This window comes from Synchiropus splendidus, chromosome 7 (genome assembly GCF_027744825.2).
Source record: "Synchiropus splendidus isolate RoL2022-P1 chromosome 7, RoL_Sspl_1.0, whole genome shotgun sequence".
In the NCBI taxonomy this organism is placed as follows: Eukaryota; Metazoa; Chordata; class Actinopteri; order Syngnathiformes; family Callionymidae; genus Synchiropus; species Synchiropus splendidus.
In genome coordinates this window covers 24530282-24549404 of record NC_071340.1, presented here as the reverse complement: position 1 = coordinate 24549404, position 19123 = coordinate 24530282, and the positions used below count along the sequence as shown (strand labels likewise).

The following is a 19123-nucleotide window of genomic DNA, read 5'->3' as shown; positions in this document are numbered from 1 at the left end:
TATAAAGTATGATATTACGGATGGATTCTTTGTAACGTACCGACTTTGTTCCTGTTAATATTTTTTTTATCACGTCGGCAGAGAAATGAGAATAATTATGCCGCTTTGACTTAATCCTATTTAGTCTCGGTTAAAAACGTCTCCATCGATGTCGTCATCGTCGGATCCGCCGCCGTACAGATGTGGAGAGTCATCTTTGTGTGTGGGAGACGAAGGGGCGCTTGATTTGCTCCCCCGTACAGCGCGCGAGTAAACGGCACTGGCGCCGCTCCTCCGCCATCTTCAACTTCCTATTGTTTGCATCCGACTGTCTGCGGTGTGGATGTGAGTGGAATCGGCTTCAGTTGTAGCCTCACACCGTCTGCGTAGTTAAGTCGCGACGGTTCAAGCACCACTCTAGACTACTTGCATGTTTTTGAATTAAGGACTTCTCGACCACTCGAACAGCGATGATGGACGACGAGCAGCCCAGAACCTTGTAAGTGTGAGCGGCCCTGTCTATGTCGTGGAGCAAGCAGCTGTGTTGCTGCACTCAAGGATTTCCACGCTTTGTGTCAGCTAAACAAACCTCGCCTGTTCGATGGAAGCTATTATGGCTCTCTTTAAGCTCGGTACGTGTCCACGCCTGAAACCGTGGATTTTTCTGAATAGTTACGCTGCGCCGTTTCGGAGCTCACAAGTGGTGTGAAAATGAAACAGCAGGCTAACGGTAGTTGCAATTAGCCTACCGCCCGGAACGGTGTTATGACTTTGTAAATACGACACAGAATGCGGCAGATAGAACGGCTACTTACTGCTAAACCACCTAAATAACACCCGGTGCCAAATTCCTAAGTATAATCGTGAAAATACCCGACGTTTGGCGACTTTAGCATTGGGCCCTATTGTACCGGCTTGCTGGTGGACAAGCCACGTCAACGATCCAGCCGTCCTGGAATCTCAGTTTCAGCTGGTGAAAACATTCGGAATATTAACTAAAGGAAGTCGCCGATTTAGGCTGTTCTTTGTGTAGCTGTAGTTTTAATCCAACTATGATACGGTGACTCATCGATTCTCCTCAGCACTATTATTAGCCTTTGTTTGTGTGCTATTTCCTGTTCACTGTTTGAGCTCTTGTCTGTCGCCCCTTGTTTGCAGGTATGTGGGTAATCTGTCGAGAGACGTGACCGAACCCCTAATCCTCCAACTCTTCGCACAAATAGGACCCTGCAAAAGTTGTAAAATGATCGTTGATGTAAGTCTAAGCCTGTAAAAACACCTATACAATTCTGAATTGTTCTTCGTAGCAGATGTGAATCATGTTAATATATATATATATTGAGTCATACGTTTGAGTTAGCTATTTTTCTGGTTTTGTTTAAAGACTGCAGGTAATGACCCATACTGCTTCGTGGAGTTCTATGACCACAGGCACGCTGCCGCCTCATTGGCGGCGATGAATGGAAGGAAAATAATGGGTAAGGTAAGCTATCGTATCTACAGGGTGAGTGGGTCTGGGTGGGTCTGTGGGAGTTCTCAACCGTGATCCGCTGTTGTTTATTTAGTGCATGTGAAACCAGGTTATCACAACACTATGTCGTTGATTACCGGTACCATCTCAATGGGCTGAATTTAAAAGACAGAAGCCCATGAGTAACTCAGCTCAAGCTGGCGCTGCAATGTTTTACCTGATTTCTATCCATTCAGCCGAAATGAATGCTTCTAAATCATTTGTGAGACGTTTTAAAAAGACTTATTGAGCTGTTCCCACACATTCTACTAGTTTTCCCTTTAGATTTAACAGTGCCAGTTGTGGGATCCTACAACCACATTATTCTGAGTGTTTCTTTACATCGAGATTGTTTTATTTTCCATTTCCAGTGAAATCTATTTCTAATGAGTTTTTATGCTGTATGTGATGTAAACATACCCCACCTGGTTTGTTTTTTTTCCTCTGTCTCTCTCTAGGAAGTCAAAGTCAACTGGGCCACCACGCCAACCAGTCAGAAAAAAGACACAAGCAGTAAGCATTTGAAAACTCAATCAAACTGCAATTTCTAAAATGTAACACCGAAATTAGAATATTTACGCATACACATCTATTTCGCCTACAGATCACTTTCATGTCTTTGTGGGAGACCTAAGCCCGGAAATCACCACAGAAGACGTCAAAGTTGCCTTTGGTCCTTTTGGTAGGATATCGTAAGTATCATGTCATGAATTGCAAACATCTTTTAGGGTCTTTTAGAAAACAGGTTTTGTGGGTTCCACCCAGCAATCAGGAAATGACTGAGTCATTTGAACACAAAACCTGGTGTCATTACCGAAGATGTAGTTCCTGCTTTAGTGAAGTATTGCTGGGTTGAAATCATTTTGCTGATTTAATGTCTTTCTATTTGATTTGACTGCACAGTGAAATCTGATGGGACTGACTGTCAGTTGATGATTAACTTATAACTGTTTCATCATGATATTTATTATAGATATTTATTTGTCTTGACATATTTGGTAGCTTGTAACTTCACTTTTTTATGCAGGCGCTTTGTGGGCGCCTTTGATGTTAGTTGTGAAACTTTAATGTCTTTGGTATGTGTCAGTTAAGTTATGTTTGTTTAAAACATTTCATTTTTCAAATGCTAGTTGATTGTCTGAACCCCACAATACAAGCCAGTAGTAGTCGTACTGATAAATTAAAACAAAACCAAACCAAACCAAACACTCTTCTAGAACGCCTGCAATGGAGTCCAAAGTCAGGCATATATTTGTTTTCTAGATTGAATCAAAGATATCTGATGGTATCCTGCTGTGTTTTTCCACAGAGATGCCCGTGTGGTGAAAGACTTAGCAACAGGGAAATCTAAAGGCTATGGCTTCGTCTCGTTCTTCAACAAGTGGGTAAGTAAAACAACGGCTTACAGTTATGGTCATTGTGCACATTGATATATTGAGAGGGTTTTAGAAACCCGTTCATCAGTAGTCACAATTGTTGCTGTCTGTCTTAATGTTTTGTAGGTAGTTTCATTTGTTGAATTTCCCCGTTATGGGACAAATAAAGGACATTTAATCAAATTAGTACTTGAACTACATAACTACAATAATTGCAAGATCTATCATTTGTACATCAACCTTTGTTGTGCTGACCATTTCGGTTCCAATTAGAGTGCACTTGACATATATTATATGACATAAATTTACATAAACTTTTGCGTAATGGGGACCTATGGTGACCTTGTGAATCCTGTCCTGGCGTTTGCAGAAGTCCTACTATCATTCATATAATTTATTGAAAACTAATTTGAGCTTTCACCAACCCTGGAGAAAATGTTTTCCGGAATTATGTCAGTTACCGTTGTTTCTGTCGCAGGATGCAGAGAACGCCATTCAGCAGATGGGGGGCCAGTGGTTAGGAGGCCGGCAGATTCGAACCAACTGGGCCACGAGAAAGCCGCCGGTCCCAAAGACAAATTATGAAAGTAAGACAACACACTGAAATGAGTTTGCTTTTACTACACGGGGTTCTCTTCTTTTGTAGACAATTCCAAGCACCTTTCCTTTGAAGACGTCATGAGCCAGTCCAGTCCCTGCAACTGCACCGTGTACTGTGGCGGAGTCAGCACGGGTCTGACAGGTAGGATCTTGGCACGAGGCGCTTTATTTCTTTTTCGCACGTCTCATGTTTCAGTTGGTGTGCCTTATTTTATTCTGTTGCAGTGATTTGTTAGATGTATGCCCTCAATATATTCTGAATGTCTTTGTAGAACAACTGATGAGACAGACATTCTCTCCATTTGGACAAATTATGGAAATTCGAGTTTTTCCAGACAAAGGCTATTCTTTTGTGAGGTATGTGATTGGTTTCTGTCTTCAGTTTATTGTCGCATGTGTTCGGTCACACCTTTCACTGAAATATTTGTCTTGTCTCCAGGTTTAACTCCCATGAGTCAGCAGCTCATGCTATTGTGTCTGTGAATGGCTCAGCGGTAGAGGGTCACATGGTCAAATGCTACTGGGGCAAAGAGACCCCCGACATGATGAACACGGTGCAGCAGATGCCAGTGCCCCAGGTACCCCATCATGATGCTTATTATTTTTTTATGGATAACTGTATATTTTATTTTATCATAATATATGTTGATATATTATGGGTTATATTATATTATGAGTTATTTGATGGCTGGTGACTACTTTTTTTATGCTGATGCTTTGTGGATGTCTTTGATGTTTGTAATGTATCTTTAGTATCATTGGTATGTGTCAGTGTCTTTGTTGTCATTAGCTGCTGTGACACGTTTTTCCCCACTGTGGGACTAACAAGGGCCTTCTAATATACGGGAGAAGAAACACAATTCGCGTTGGTTTTCCAACCAACGCTGACGTGAACAATGGTGTCTGCGGATCATTAAACCAGTCAGTAGTGTTGTGGTTGAGACTAATGGCTGGGGAAATATAACTTCTCTATATGTCAAAAAGGTTTGTTAAGGACATGAGCATATAGTTTGAATGGGCACTGTTTTTTTTTCCCAATACAAAAGGTTGTGCGCAGCAGCTATGCTGATGAATTTGTGATCAAAATGATGAGACCTTCCGTGTACATGTGAAAAATGAATCATAAAATTATTTTAATTCAGACATGATTTTATATACCCCTTCAAGGAGGCAAAAAATTATTAAACCTTGCAGCATGCAGCGACTCCTCTGTCAAAAGGGCAACTGAAAAACATTTAATTTGACGTGAGACGTTGCAGTTTGATGAACCTCTTGAGACTTCACCATGTCTGTGAAGTATTTACATACTGGCCGCTTGTAGTGGGACTCTGAGACGGAGAGCACTGCATTTATGAACGATTCCACTCCAGGCATTTTTAAAAGCTTCAGATTCAACCAACGAATGCTGCACCCGACTCCAAAACGGTGATGGATCCGGTCGTTTCCGACCGACCTGGTCATCTAGCTTGGTGAAATTAATGCTTAGCGTTCCGAATGTCACGCTCGGCCTGGCGAGTGTTGCTAAGCGGTAGCTGCGCTAACAGCCTGCTGCTGAGGAACCAGCGGTCTCACTTTCACGAGCCCCTAAACCTCTCTGTGCTCCGTCAAGTGCTGGCACTCTAAATGGCGTGTTTAATTTTGACACACTTCCCTGCACAGCATTTTCTTGTGAATGTGCTGCACGAATTTTTGAAAATCCATATGTGCGTTCTTTATAATCGAGGTGAATGGTAGAGGTCCCTGAGTCATAAACCAAGCTTATTACTTCTGGTCTGGATAAAAATACAAGAGGAATGAACAAGACCTCTGCCTGGATAAGATGTGTAAGATAGCATAACTCATTCAAATGTTTTAATGCAGAAAACAGACTTCTGAAGTTCTGAACTGAGATGGTCATTTGATTTTTGGATAAACGGCGCCTGCCTTTTTAACACGCACAGATTTTAAAGAATTTAGTGAGATGTTGCATTCAGAATCTGAAGCTAGAGGCAACTGCTGCTACAGTTAATCTTGTGGCATTTCTCCCACTGAATAACAGCCACAGTATCTCTGCACCTCGATCTCTGCACGTCGCATTTAAATTTATAGCCTTCAGCTGTGTCTGTGTCATGGAGGTTTCTAACCTGTGTTGTGTTTGACCCACAGCAGAACAAGGTCAGCTTCCCGGCGGCTCAGCCATATGGCCAGTGGGGCCAGTGGTACAGCAATGGACCACAGATCAACCAGTATGTTCCCAACGGGTGGCAGGTGCCCACATATGGCGTCTATGGCCAGGCCTGGAACCAGCAGGGCTTCAAGTAAGTAGCACAGGGCTCCTCTTCGGTCTGGACCAGGGCAGCCACCTCATGATCCCCAAACCCTGCCACCCACTCATCAGACATTCATCTTGAGAAAAAAAGAACTTGCTCAACAAAGCTTTATTAGTTTCAATTGTGACATTTGTTTCCCAACAATCATTTGTCTTTGTCCGGAACCATACCTGCCGTTTATGGCGCGCAACTGTGGAGAGATGAGATGACCTTTTCAGTCTTTGTCTAGCATCAATGTTTTAAGTGTTTTGTTTTTTTTGCCCATTTTTTTATTTTATTTTGATGTTCTTTTCATGACGTGACGGCTGCATCTGTTTGTGAATGTCAGTCATGTTTTTGTTAAGACAGACAATCTGATTTTGATCTTTTTTTGTGCAAAGTTAAATAAATGAATGGCCACAAGTTGACGTTGAATAATTTGGTCATTTATGTAAAACAGTTCATTGTGTGAAAAAGTAGCCGGAGTATTTTTAACTGTTGAGGTACTAACAACGCCGGATTGTTTCTAACTTAAGTGGGAGTGCGCAAGAGAGTTGCTGGCAACACTGTGCTTAGCTTGTCCACGCTGTCTGCTTGCCAAAAATATCATTGCCCTTCCCTGTTAGTCCCCCCCCCCCATAGTTCCCACCCTGTTCATCCTGCCTGCCTCCCCCGCCTCTGACCACGCTCTCATTCTCCCCCTGTTCTTGTAGATCTAATATGAATGGTCCTCTGACTCCTTTTCGCCTCTAACCTGCCGCCGTGTCTTCTCTCTCTCTCTGTCTCTCCCTCTCTACTCCCTCTACTTGTTTTTGCAGTCACTTACCGGCCAGTGCTGGGTGGACTGGCATGAGTGCCATCAGTAACGGTGGGGTTATGGAGCCCTCACAGGGACTGAATGGGAGTATGCTAGCCAACCAGCCGGGTATGGGAGCCACAGGATACCCCACACACTGATAAGCAAGCGGGCGTGTGATTGGTTGCGCTGCAGTTTTGGCGGCACACTGCCCTGCGGGGCCTTGACAACGCCTCCACTTGTGGATGGACTCTTTTACTGGGATGTGAAACCTGATGGCACAGGTTGACGCCTACAGAAGATGTAAATGGGCTTTGTTTAGGGGCTCGGGAGGAGTTGTCTGTGGTAAGCAGGACTGGCATGAATCAGGGTTCTTACCATTTTAAGTTAACTGTAAATGATAAAACTGTAAAGGAGAAACCTTTTTTTCCTTCCTGGGTTTTACAGACTGCTTCCATTTCGACACCCTTCTGCTCTCTGCCTCAATAAGAAGTTTATTTTTGTTAAACATGTTACAAGTTCATTTCGAGGGCTGAAGAACCTGGAAGTTCTTTAGTGATATAAAAAAAATGCAGGGATTGTTGCCACTGATGTTTCCGTGTAAGGGCAGACAAGTATTGCACAGTTTTTTCCTCAAATTTAACAAGCAAGAATTTTTTTCCCCTTTGTGTATCTGACGGCCTCAAAACTTTTTAGCCCCATGTAAATAATCATCAGACGTCATGTAAGTAAAATGCAACTGTTAACTGTGGGTGCTTGCTATTTTTCTTTTGCGTTACAAACTGCAGTTAACAAGGACTTTGTCCGTAGCCGAGTGGCGCACTGCGATTCTTCCAAGCAGGGATTTCGCTGCAGCATCATGCAGTGCTGGATTACACTTGTAACGGTGAAGTTTTAAAGGGCAAATACGTTGGACACTTCTTCTTTCCTCATCTATTGAAACTGTTTTCTATCGAGTAGCGCAGTGGACCTGACCCTCGCACTCGCTTCTGTCTTTGCCAGATAAACAAGAGGCCTACGTTATTGCTGTTGCCTTATAGAGCTGGTTTCTTTTACAGACTTCTAAAATGAGGCCGTGCCTACAGACAAGTTGACAACCTTTTGTTCAGAGAGGCCCAGACTTCTACTGTATTCAGTGTTTTCTTGCTTTGTTCATTTAAAATCCTCGTGCACACAGAGGAGGTGTGGTGACTTTTTCTAATAAAGTGGCGACTGGAAACTGAACGCTGATGCTTGGTCTTTGACTTTGTACTGTTCCACAGTTCAGGAATTGCTCTCGTAATGGACTCAAGTTGGGTTTGCTTCGATTTGCTTTCCTATCAAAGGAGAATTTAAATATTGATAGTGGGCTGTATCAGACTACGCGACCTATCACCTCACCTCAGTTGAAGATGATGTAGTACACACTTCGGTCCTGTAAGTGGCGCCATATCGCTCACGCAAACAACGAAGAAGAAAGTAGCCGGCTTCTGCGCTTCGCGTCGTCAGTGGTGGTGGTCTCTGTCGGTGGAGAGCAGGTGAGCGTGTGTTTCGAAATATTTCTAGCTTCTTGCCAGCTTCGTCATAATTACCAGTTAGCTAAATGGAAACATATCATGTATAAAGCAAAAGCCCAATCATAAAAACGAACGCACTATTAGGAAAATGCGGAATTACACAAAGAGAATCACCATTACTAAAAAAAATGCACTTTTGTTTTCGCAATTGTTTTTCCGCATTAAAACAAACTAAGCTGACTATGTCTGCTTATCATTTTGTTTTAACAACTTTATTCGTGTTTCTGTATGTATCCACATATTAGCAAAACTAATAAAGCTAGCTTGTGTTTTTTTTCCCTTTTTTTTCTCCACTTTTGCTATATATCGAAACTAATGAAGCCGGCCTGGACCAAAATGTGGGCACATTTAACTTAATATTTTATCGCACATCTTCAACTTGTACTGTCCCCCCTGTCATGGCAGAGCTTCTGCTGCTGACTCGTTGACAACGTTGAATTCATTGAGTTCACATCCTGGCTCTAGTCAGAGTAACCAAGCATGTGCTCTAAACTGCTCCTGGGTGCTTTGAACTACATGTGCATGTCCTTGTGTCAAATGGTGAAGCAAGTTGCTTTATTCATTGTATCTTGCACTGATTTAAGAGACTTTTCTAGATGCTGCACGAGAGCCCCACAACAGAACCAAGCTTCCTCCATGTTTTATGGTAGGTTTCTTTGTTGGCTTCATTTTGTTTTGTGTTGCATTGAGTGGATCTGACTTGCTCCTGTTTTCTCTCATCTCGTGCTAAGGTGCATCTTGGCACTTTCCAATCATGATCTTGGACGAAGGCCTGGTTATTCGGTTGCCATTCTGCTTTTTGTGGACACGTCCAGGTAAGAATAAAATACTACATATTTTGACCAAAAAATGTAAAGAAAAAAGAGGGAAAAATCAAACAAATAAAAAAATCAAACAAATAAAAAAATAGAACTATTTTCTGAAGCGGAGTTACTGAATTAAATATTTAAATTAAATCAGATTTTTTTTTTAGAAAATCACAGGGAGTTACTATCATATAGTGTTTTTTTTATATATATCTACACAGTTATTTATTCACTTTAATTTGACGTTTATTATAAGCAGGGAAATACATATGTGAATCTGTGGTGTTGTAGAGAGCAGTGTAGTAGCATATATTTACACAAGAGAGCGCCATTACTCTACACAGTGTTCACTAACTGTGACCCTGCGAGCTACTTCAGTCTGATTGTACTGAGTAATCTGAAGAGGTTTAATAAAAATTCATGAAATAATAAATGTACTAACAATAATATTGCTTCTTGTGACTTAATTACAGTCATAATAATGAATCCGCAAATCTTGTGAAAGATCTGTTGAGATGCACTTATTTCCTCTCTTGCAGTGTTATGCTAGTTCTGGGACTCCACAACAATGTGGTGTCCAAATTTCAAATGCTTAAAATTCTTCATTATATTGATTAAAAAGCAAAGGAGGCCAATAGGAGAAGATTCCAATATTGGTGGAGCTCGTCTGCTTTGCAGAAATCTACTTTCTCTCAGTGGGGTCTGTTCCTGGGTGTTCCCAGGCTGTCCTGGTCAGTGTTGGCTGAAACTGGTAATAGGGGGAAACGAGCTGGCAAGTTAGAAAGTGTGTTGCATCTCTATGATGCTGCACTCCTCAAAATAAAGCCAAAGTCAAAAATAGTGGTTGCAAATCTGCGGTATATCTGACTGTACAAATTGAAAAGCTTTTTATGTGAATTTGCATCTTTTCATTCCGTTCATCAGTCCAGTTCAAATGCAAGGTTCTTGGTTGACACAAAATAAAACAAAAACAAACAAAAAAAATAACGTGAATGGGCCACAGACCGCTCACATCTTGCTAACAAGATCCTGTGACTCATCCTTTATTGGGCAGTGGCTCCCCCTACCGGAAATGTGCTACTCCTCCAATTGGAATTTTATTTTACAATTATTTTACAAATAAATGCGATGTATGAAGTTAAAAATACCACTGAGCATGTCAGCAAAGACAGGCTTCAAATTTTCACCAACGTGTGACAGACCTAATTTCATTGCTTTGTAGTATCAAATTTCTGTGAGACAGTTTCATTCAAATTCATTGACGTCAAATTCAAGCGTCACCTCGTGCCATTTCACCATGAACCGCATTCTAGGTTAATTAAAATTTTAGGGATAATTAGGTCACCCACACTGAGGAGGAAATCATAATCACCGGCCTACATTTATGTTGGAGTCTTGAGCGTTAACTCTCATGTCAGCTCCAACACGTCACAGCTCTGATAATGACCGAAATACTGTTTTGTGTGTATCTCTTCACAGTTTTCAGAAGGATTTGGGGCTCCAACGCTGACCCATGATTGTTGCTACATTGGTTCCAGGTGCATACAAATATACGCTGACTCAGCCTTTTGGGAGGCAGGAAAGTCCTCGCAACACTTGAGGGACACGAGGTGAGCTGTTTGAGTGAGCAGCATCTGTGTGTGTTTGTCTGTGTTTCCATGCAAGTGACAGCTCGCTGCAGCGGCTGACAGCGAATAAACATGTTCCAGTAATTAACCTTGACAGGCCCAATGTGGTGCCAACAGCAGAAACCTGCTAATGACACAATTAATCTATAATTAAGGCATTCTGTCACACCAAAAAACCGTCTCACACACGGAGCCAGCGCTGTGTGTGCCGGCTGGAAAGGCGGGTTCATGTTGGTGCTGGCAAACACAGCGTACGCTAGCAACATTGGAATCCAGGAGACTCTCATTTTGAATGTATCCCTCGGAATGTAGATGTTGTCTTTTTTGAGTTGCTATGGTGTAGTTGGTGTGGGTCTCGTATTGTTAGGTTTCTTCACTTCAAATATCATTTTTTGCAATTGTTTTCGTTAATTTGTTACTAGTTATTTATTTGTGTTTCCATGTGGGCACTGTTGCTACCAAGGCAGGTATCTGAGTCTGAAGCTGAGGGCGCTGCTTTATAGTGTTCCAACTGGTGACAGCTTCCTGCCACCCCTGGCATTCCGGTGCTAGGTCTGGTTCCTGCCACTGAAGCTCTCTCATCTGCTGCATGAGTTTAAGTCTCTCAGCTCTAAAGGTTTGGTCACACCAAGTGTGATTTGGCGGCAGTTAGGCTACTCATACCTGGGCTTTCCACGTCTGTCTGAAAATCTGGTGGTCTGAAGTTTGCGGAAAGTCATCATTCCAGGCCTCTATCTACCCTAGAAGTCTATTGAAGACAAAAAAAAAAGTTTTGGACGCGGCCGTCCATCAACCACTATTGTCAGTGTGTCTCATTTCACTGCTTTGTCTTGATGAATTTTCACTTTCTGAATCACGTTGCGGTGCCGCGACTTGGCTCTAGAGTTCAGACTTTTCAACTTCAGTCTTCAATATACCTGAGCTGTTTTGCTGGAAGCGTGCTGGCGTGACAGTTTCAAGTTCAGATTTTGGTTCTCATGGTTGATGAAACATCATGCCAGTGTCTCCATCTCTTTTTTATTGCACTCCAGCATACAAAGTCAAATCAAAGTTCATTCAAGTTCTTCCCAATTTTATGTATTTCCTGTTACATCACAGCAGTTAAATCATCAGTCATTACCATTTGTCCATTTGATGAGGACCTAATCATTTGAAATTATTTTAAATAGAGACAGTAACAAGTTAATAAGCAAGAATTAAGGCAATCTAATCTAATATTAAAATAATTATTTAAATCAATCCGTCACATGAAGTGATATTAATGACGATGTTATGATGAATTTAAAGTTGAATTGAAGCCCATTAAATTGTTCTGAGTTATTAACTAAATAAGGGTGACTATTGTTGTTCGCTGGTTGACTGTTTCATCCTAAATAATCAGGTCATACACCTGGCTCCAGCATCCTGTGACCTCAAATCTGCAGAAGAAAGTAAATCATTTAAAATATTCCATGAGAAATGACAATACAGCATAAAACCCGAGCTAAGCTAGTTGCTAACATTAGCACAAATAAGATAAACTGAATGAAACAAGTTTATAAAAGTGTTTATAAGGTTCCCTTTCTTTCTTTTGAAAAAACAAAAAAGCAAATCGATGCACAAAGATCAATGACAAATGTTTTGATGTCAACTCTAATTAATAGGATAAAATGCTTTTGACTCACCAAGAGGAATGTGTGATTTTCACTTCCTGTCGGACAATGTGTGCTTTAATGATTTGCTTGTTAAATTGATTGAGCTGATGACATTAATTTGCCTGTCGTCGTTTTTGTCAGTGGAACAGGGAACAGCTTTGTTTTGTCAGCTGAGCCAAAACTCGCTGAGGTGTGGTTCGTCTGGCTGCAGATTGGCCGTGTTAGGTTGTCACCACATTGTCACTGCACAATGCTGTTCTGTCAGATGAGAATCTCTGTTGATGCGAGGCCATTGTCTACCACACCTCACTACAGTTGAAGTTTATCTTTTGCTGTTCTGACTGGTCATTGCAGGATGTATTCACTCACTGTGCTCTAGCTTGTACCAGACCGTCAGAAATTGCGTCTTTGTAGTTGCACAAAGCTACGCAATTCATTGACAAGCAGCTGTTCAACAGCAAAAGACTAGTTTTAGTCAGGACAGCTGCCGATCAACAAAGCATGAATTCACTGCGTGGAATTATGTGGAATTGCAGCTAGAGTTCTGGGATTAAACAACCCTTCTTTTGTCCTTGTTTTTTTAATGCTTGAGAATTTACTGTCTTCAGTCCATTGAGCGCACCGCACTTTCGATTTTTAATCTTCTGCCCTGTTTGTAGGATGAACACACAAATGCATATATTTATGAGGAGGATTTATATCTGCAGTCAAGCGCATGATGTCACCATTTATTCCCCCAAACATGATGAGTGACCTACAGCGCAGCTATTTATTACGCCGACCAAATAATGATAATAATTACATGTTGTCGTTGAGCCGCCGATGATTTATTCTGTCCTGCTCATGCAGTGGATGTTGGCGGCCCCGAGTGTTTTTGTGGTGGATGATATTAGATGCAGGGACTCTGCCCTGGTTTAGTGGATTTATGTTCCTGTTTAATATTCCTACTCGGTCTTTTCGGTACACCCCAAGGACATTTATAAGTGGTGCACAATGGTGCCAGTGTAAATATTTAAGATCGACATCTGCAGTCTCAGGTATATAATAAATGTTACAAGGAGCTCTGCAGAAATGAGGCGAGCTAGTTTATGTCATTTGTCAGCGAAGTCATGGTTCACTTTGAACCACAGATTTGTTGTGATTTTTCATTGAAAAATAAATGTAGTTTTTGGAGAGACAGATGCATCATGTGGAAGCAGCTTTTTTGTTCTATAACCTCCCACACATACTGAAAAAACTTGTACTTTATACTTTATACTTATCCGTATAAATCAAAGTAGAAGATGCTCAAAGTAACCTTCCATGGAGGCCTCATCATCGGCAGAAACACAAGCACAGATTCATCTTATTTTGAGTGGTCAATCTTTGGTCATTTTTTTCACCATAAAAAAATGGAGACAGTTCCTTGAAAAAAGATTCTTGGAAAAAAAAGTCACTCTTTCATCAATTTCAAGCAGAAACATGGAAATGAGCTCTAAACATTGCACATGGATAATGTATATTTGTCGAAAGACTATTGCAGTGACAGCATAATAATAATGTTTGTGTTTTTGTTTTTTTTGCTGACAGAGCTTTCTGAAGTAAGTTTGCTTTCTGTTTTGTATAGTTGTGATTGCAGGTTGTTGTGTGTATCTTTAGCAAGGTGTGTGTGCAGAGTTATTGAGCTTCATGTGTTGCCATATTGAGTCTGTTCACATTAATAATTGTGGCCACGGTTTGCTGTGCAGGGTAGGTGGTGTTGGAGCGATGGACTCATGTCGAGTCCTTTTTTTAGGTTTAAGATTGCCACATTTGCTTTCCAAAATGTACTGTAAAAAAACGGGTGAGACAGGGAGCAAAAGGGGATGGCACTTCAACAGGGGGATGATTTAGATCTTTTTTTGTTCAAGGGTGATGCCAACCTCAATCAACTTGAGTACTGCACAATGTTCTGTATTGTCATTAATGAAGTACTAGAAGATACAAACTAAAGACAGGTGATGACACTCAAATGTAGCAATATTGACTTATGTCCAAAATAAGGTTGTTAGTATCAGTGATAGTCCAACAACTATGGATTCTCCAACGTCTTATCCGATACAATACCAATAATTGGCCTTCATGACATGTCAGTAATGCTCCACTTTCTTTACTCTGTTGGATTTATTACTGACGTTAGTCTGTCTGCTGGCTGGCATTAATGTTGGTGTTTTGTCATTAGCCGTGGCTGTAGCCTATATCGTAGAAACATCGGTCACATCAGACCAGCTGATGGCTTTTGTGTTTCCAACAGCAAAATCACTCCATCTGAACTGACACGAGGCAAATGCTAGGGTCTGCTTTCTCAGCCTTGTTTATAACTTTGACAGCTTTATTATGTATTTGCTACACAACGTCAGGAGTGAGTCAAGTTCCTGGTGAGTCTAAATAGACTTTCGGGTGATTTTCGTGGCTGTCAGGGCGTCAGACAGCTTTGACTGATTTACAGACGGCATGTCAAACACAACCTGAATAATCCAGTAGGCAAACACAGATGAAGCTCTGGTCTCATTTACACTGCAATGGAATATATCGAGTGTGTGTGTATATGTGTGCAACCACCGTGTGGGTGTGTGTTTGAGGTTTCATCAGGCTCAGTGCTGATGACAGGTCTGTGTCACCTCATCATTCAAGTTGTCATCGTCCGCCCATGGGCATGAGGAGACACGACGCTGATGAAGGACACCGTTTGGCTGTCTCTCAGCTCGTGCCACTTCCTGTGCACGCAGTGTGCAGGGAGACTTGGAGAAGTCCTATGTAGGACAAACGCCGCCTGCGGCTGAAGCTCACCAGCCCCCATTACCAATGTCTATATCACTCAAATAAAAAAAAAATCCCTCCATCTGACTTGACTCATCGCTCATCACCACAGAGCTGCGCGGATCAAAGACTGGATGTCACAGCCCCCCCTTTCCTGAAACCTTTTTGGAAAAGCCAGTGGTAGAATTGCCTCTGTGTGTGTGTTAGATGGGAACAGCTTGTCAAGATCCTCGACTTCAAGCCTGTGTTTATGTACTTTGTCACTCTTGAAATGAGATGTGTAAATCCGAATGTCAGTGAAGAAGAGCAGCCCTCTGACACTGACGTTCATCACTTCCCAGATATTCCTCTCTTAGGTTTTGGCTGTATGGACGCGCCGCTGACAGCTGGCGGTCGCGCTCCATCTAATGGAGTGAAATAGAAACATGGGAAAAAGATGGTTGAGGTTGTCTTTTGGTGGTGGATGATATAAGAGCCAAGGTCAATATGGTGTATGTGCGAGCGGGCCAAAGCTTTCAGAGTACAAATTGAACCGAGACCTCTGCAGCGTTGGTGTGACGCCCTAATGGAGGGTGGGACGTGTGTATGTGTGTGTGAGGGCCTGTCGCCAGCACTCAGTGACTCTGCCACTCACTGGTACATACACGAGTTTGACAGCTCCCGCTTAATGTGTCACTCGACATTACCCATAAAGCAGCGGCACAGAGAGGGATATTAGAGGAGGGGAGGGCTGTGGGGAGGATGGGGTGGCAGATATGTGTTTGTGTCACTGGTAAGAAAAACAGATATAGAGCTATCGCTGTTAATATTTTAACAGCTGCGTCTGCAGGCGTGATGAAATCTGGTCTTTTTCTATTTCAGATGTCACATTTAGAATAACAAGCAACTGAAGGGGGCACCATGAAGATGCCATGATGAGTTAAGCTGAATGCACAGGGGGCTGTGCTGTCTGTGACTGGCCACATGAGTAGGTCGACATGTCAGCGAGCATCTTTTGTCATTTTATTGGCTGTTTTTTGTTAAGTTTGGCGATAAAGCAAATGTGGTGGTACTCTTATGACCAGTACTCATTACACCTCTTTTTTAGCACCTGCAGGGATGTTTGGCCTTATGTTGCGGCTTAAAAAACAACACAGTTAATATAATTCTTACAGGCAAACAAGCTTCATACCAAAATGATATTGAGCCGCATCAAACCGATGAAATCAAAGACGTTTCTGCCTGCGTATGGCCTTTCTACGTCGTAGACAACTCCACTGGACCCGCGGCTTATGTATGAACAAGGATATATTTTCCTTCTTAAATGCAGTGGGTGTCGCTTATATTTCGCTGCGCTCTATAGTCTAGTACAGTGATTCTTAGCTAAAGGGCCGGGGCCATGGGCCCGAGTGCCCCCTAGAGGGCCGCTAGAGGTTTTACACCTCTGGGCCGTGAGATGCCCAGTTTTAATACATTAGCCACATACGGTGGCAGTAGTGTGTCATTGACTTGGCTTGACAGCTGCAAATCTGTGATAGTTTAACTATGGAGAAGTTCTTCAAAATAATAAAGAAAGTGCTAGTGCTCCCAACAGTAAAAACTGTTGACCTGTTGGAGCAGTTTTTAAAATTAAGTTTATGGTGATTGTTTCATTTACACTTTACTTATCTTCTTTTGAGTTCATTTATGAACAAGAAAATATTTTTTGATATTTGGATGTTGTTTTATTATATTTATTTTATTCATGACGTAAAGTTTTTCCAATTTTCTCAACAGAACATGACTTGCACCTGGTTCTGCTGCTGGTTGGACTTTTCGATGACAACTATCTTTGCGCTGGTCACATGGTTTCATGTCATTTCACAAGGTTTTGGTTTGTTTACATGTCTGGTTATTGAATACAAATGAAATTGGTAATTCTGAAATCAGAAATAGGTGATCACAGTAATGAATCAGTTCATTTTACTCTGAATCATTGACAGAGTTAGTGGCACAGGCCTCATGCTGTCTGATGAAAGTCAATCTCACTTGACACTTGATGCAGAGGAAATAAAGAGCGAACACGTAAGACATAGTTCGGACCAGACCGTAGCCAGGTGGTACGGGGAGATGGTGACCCAGTGCTGCTTGACACACACACATCTGGAGGATGTTCTATAATACTTATCACCAGTCAGGTCATAATGTTTTGACTGACTGAAGTATTCACCTGATGAAATGATAAATTGCTTTTGAAAGAGAGAAACGATCGTTGTTCGATGTTCTTCACTGTCCGTTTGCCTTTCCTTCTCCAAAACAAGTTCAATTTGGCAACTGATTTTGGGCCCCCAGGCAAAAACATTGCAGGCACTTGGGGAAGGATGAGGGGGCTTATAATCTGAATCTTTAATTTGGCTTCTCACCAGTACAATTACTATTCCAAGCAAGTGTTCTCACTCACACGAGAGGCTTGCAGTGAAATTTTGATCCTTGAACACATAAATTACAGAGACAGTCGTGCAGGTTTGATGAATCGTGTGGACCGATTCGTTCTTCATCGCAGATTCAAGGGTAAACTGGTCGGACGGATCTCCCTGCGCTGATGTCAGTAACTCTCCAGCTCCTTAGAAACATATGCATTAGTATTACCATCAGGCGGCTTGGATGAAAGTGGCAGATTTTATGTTCCTGTCTCACACACAGACCTTGATTTAACCAAAAAAAAGAGAGAGAGATATTTTACGAGGCAATAATTCAACTCCCATCATGACAGATGGTAGACGCAGCAGCAGAGGACGATCAAAGTGATGGACGGTATGTTAAGTGGATATTGTACACAGTTTGGTGATTGGGAGGATTAGGAAGTGACACACAGCTGCTTATTAAGCCTTAAGCTACTGACTGACACATGTTGGTGAGTTTCTGAAAGCTTTTACGCCAGAACTTTCTATGAACTTCCAATTTATGTGAGGTCCATGAGAGGACAACACTCTTTGATATGGGCTACTAGTTGAGTCAGCTAATGGGATCTCTGTTTCTCCCGAGTTTATGAGTAGACTTGAGCGTAAAATACAACATTGCCAAAAGCTGAGCAAAGGAATACATAGCGGGCTAAAGGTAAAGATGTGTGGTCTGTTCAATGCATCACTGGCAAAGCATGTGTCAAACTCAAGGCATCGGGACCTAATCATGTTTTAATGTAAAATATGCACACAACAGAGTCTTAGGACTGACTTGATTAGCAAGTGGCTAACAGCTCCATTTTGTTATCACGGCTGATACCAGGTTTGTGTATTCACCACTGACAAATACCAGAGGAACATTCACCAGCCACTCTATTCTTCTCCATCTTCTTTTTAACGCCCTTTCTGAACAGTTGGTTGCCACTGTATTAACTCTTTTCACGCTAAGCGGCGGCATTCTGTGGTTTCTTTAAGAGTTAGCTTTTGGAACGGGCGGATATTTATTGTTTGAATTAACCAGACTTGGTGCCCATAGGGTCTGACTAAATATGATATATTGCAGTATTGATATTTTGCAGGGTTTCTGCCAGGATTTTCTGAAACTGTGCCTGAGCGTATCAAGACGTGATAGAGAAACAGAGGGGGAATGTTTTAGCATTTACTGAGTTGGTGACCGTAAATCATGACAAGTAAATCTACAATCTACAGCCGTCCTCATATCGTCAGTCTTGTTATATGTCCGGCCTGAATGCGCAACTTGAGGACTTCCGTCATTATGATTTTTCCCTTGGGATTTTTACGCAAATAACAGAGCAAAAACTGACATGTTCATGTCCACCTCCATGATGTCTTATGTGCTATTCGTTTGCTTTGATATTTCCACTTCGTTTTAGTGTGTTTGACCATGTGAGATTTCCCCTAATAAGTCTAATAAGCCGCTTATTCAATAGTTATCCAAGACAAACGTGAACAGGTCCCATATAAAAGCACAAAAGTTATTGTTTGTGGCAGACTTGTGTTTTTGAGGGAGAGTTTGCATGTGTCTGGAAGTGTCTATCAATACTGCAGGAAGTTTGTTTTGGTGTTGGTTTGATTGCTGGAATGCCGTGTTTTGGTGTAAAATGCAGTCAAGTGTTGGAGCTGATTTGACGGAGACACAACACCCACTTAACTTTCCTTCACAACAGCACGCACACACTCACACACACACACACATCTGCAGCGGCGGCCACCTGAGGAAAACTCCGAGAC

The 19123-nt window shown here is 41.9% G+C and overlaps 1 protein-coding gene and 1 long non-coding RNA gene across 3 annotated transcripts in view; both read left to right on the top strand.

Annotated features, from left to right (window-relative positions):
* The first annotated feature begins 132 nt into the window (after nt 1-132).
* On the top strand, nt 133-7763 carry LOC128762945 (cytotoxic granule associated RNA binding protein TIA1-like). 2 transcript variants are annotated; one of them, XM_053871550.1, is made up of 12 exons: nt 133-478; nt 1138-1234; nt 1364-1462; nt 1948-2002; nt 2094-2181; nt 2799-2874; nt 3344-3452; nt 3512-3607; nt 3738-3822; nt 3905-4043; nt 5611-5762; nt 6572-7763. In XM_053871550.1, the coding sequence occupies exons 1-12, from the start codon at nt 450-452 to the stop codon at nt 6708-6710; spliced, it is 1164 nt and encodes a 387-aa protein (XP_053727525.1). In that variant the 5' UTR covers nt 133-449; the 3' UTR covers nt 6711-7763. The 2 variants fall into 2 exon arrangements, with proteins under 2 accessions (XP_053727525.1, XP_053727526.1); XM_053871551.1 differs by lacking the exon at nt 133-478 and adding an exon at nt 483-611.
* A 284-nt stretch (nt 7764-8047) lies between these two features.
* Nucleotides 8048-19123, top strand: part of LOC128762901 (uncharacterized) — a 29549-nt gene continuing 18473 nt past the window's right edge. The window contains exons 1-4 of the long non-coding RNA XR_008415592.1: nt 8048-8066; nt 8702-8751; nt 8837-8920; nt 10391-10521. This is a non-coding gene — a long non-coding RNA (uncharacterized LOC128762901). The remainder of the gene's footprint in view (nt 8067-8701; nt 8752-8836; nt 8921-10390; nt 10522-19123) is intronic.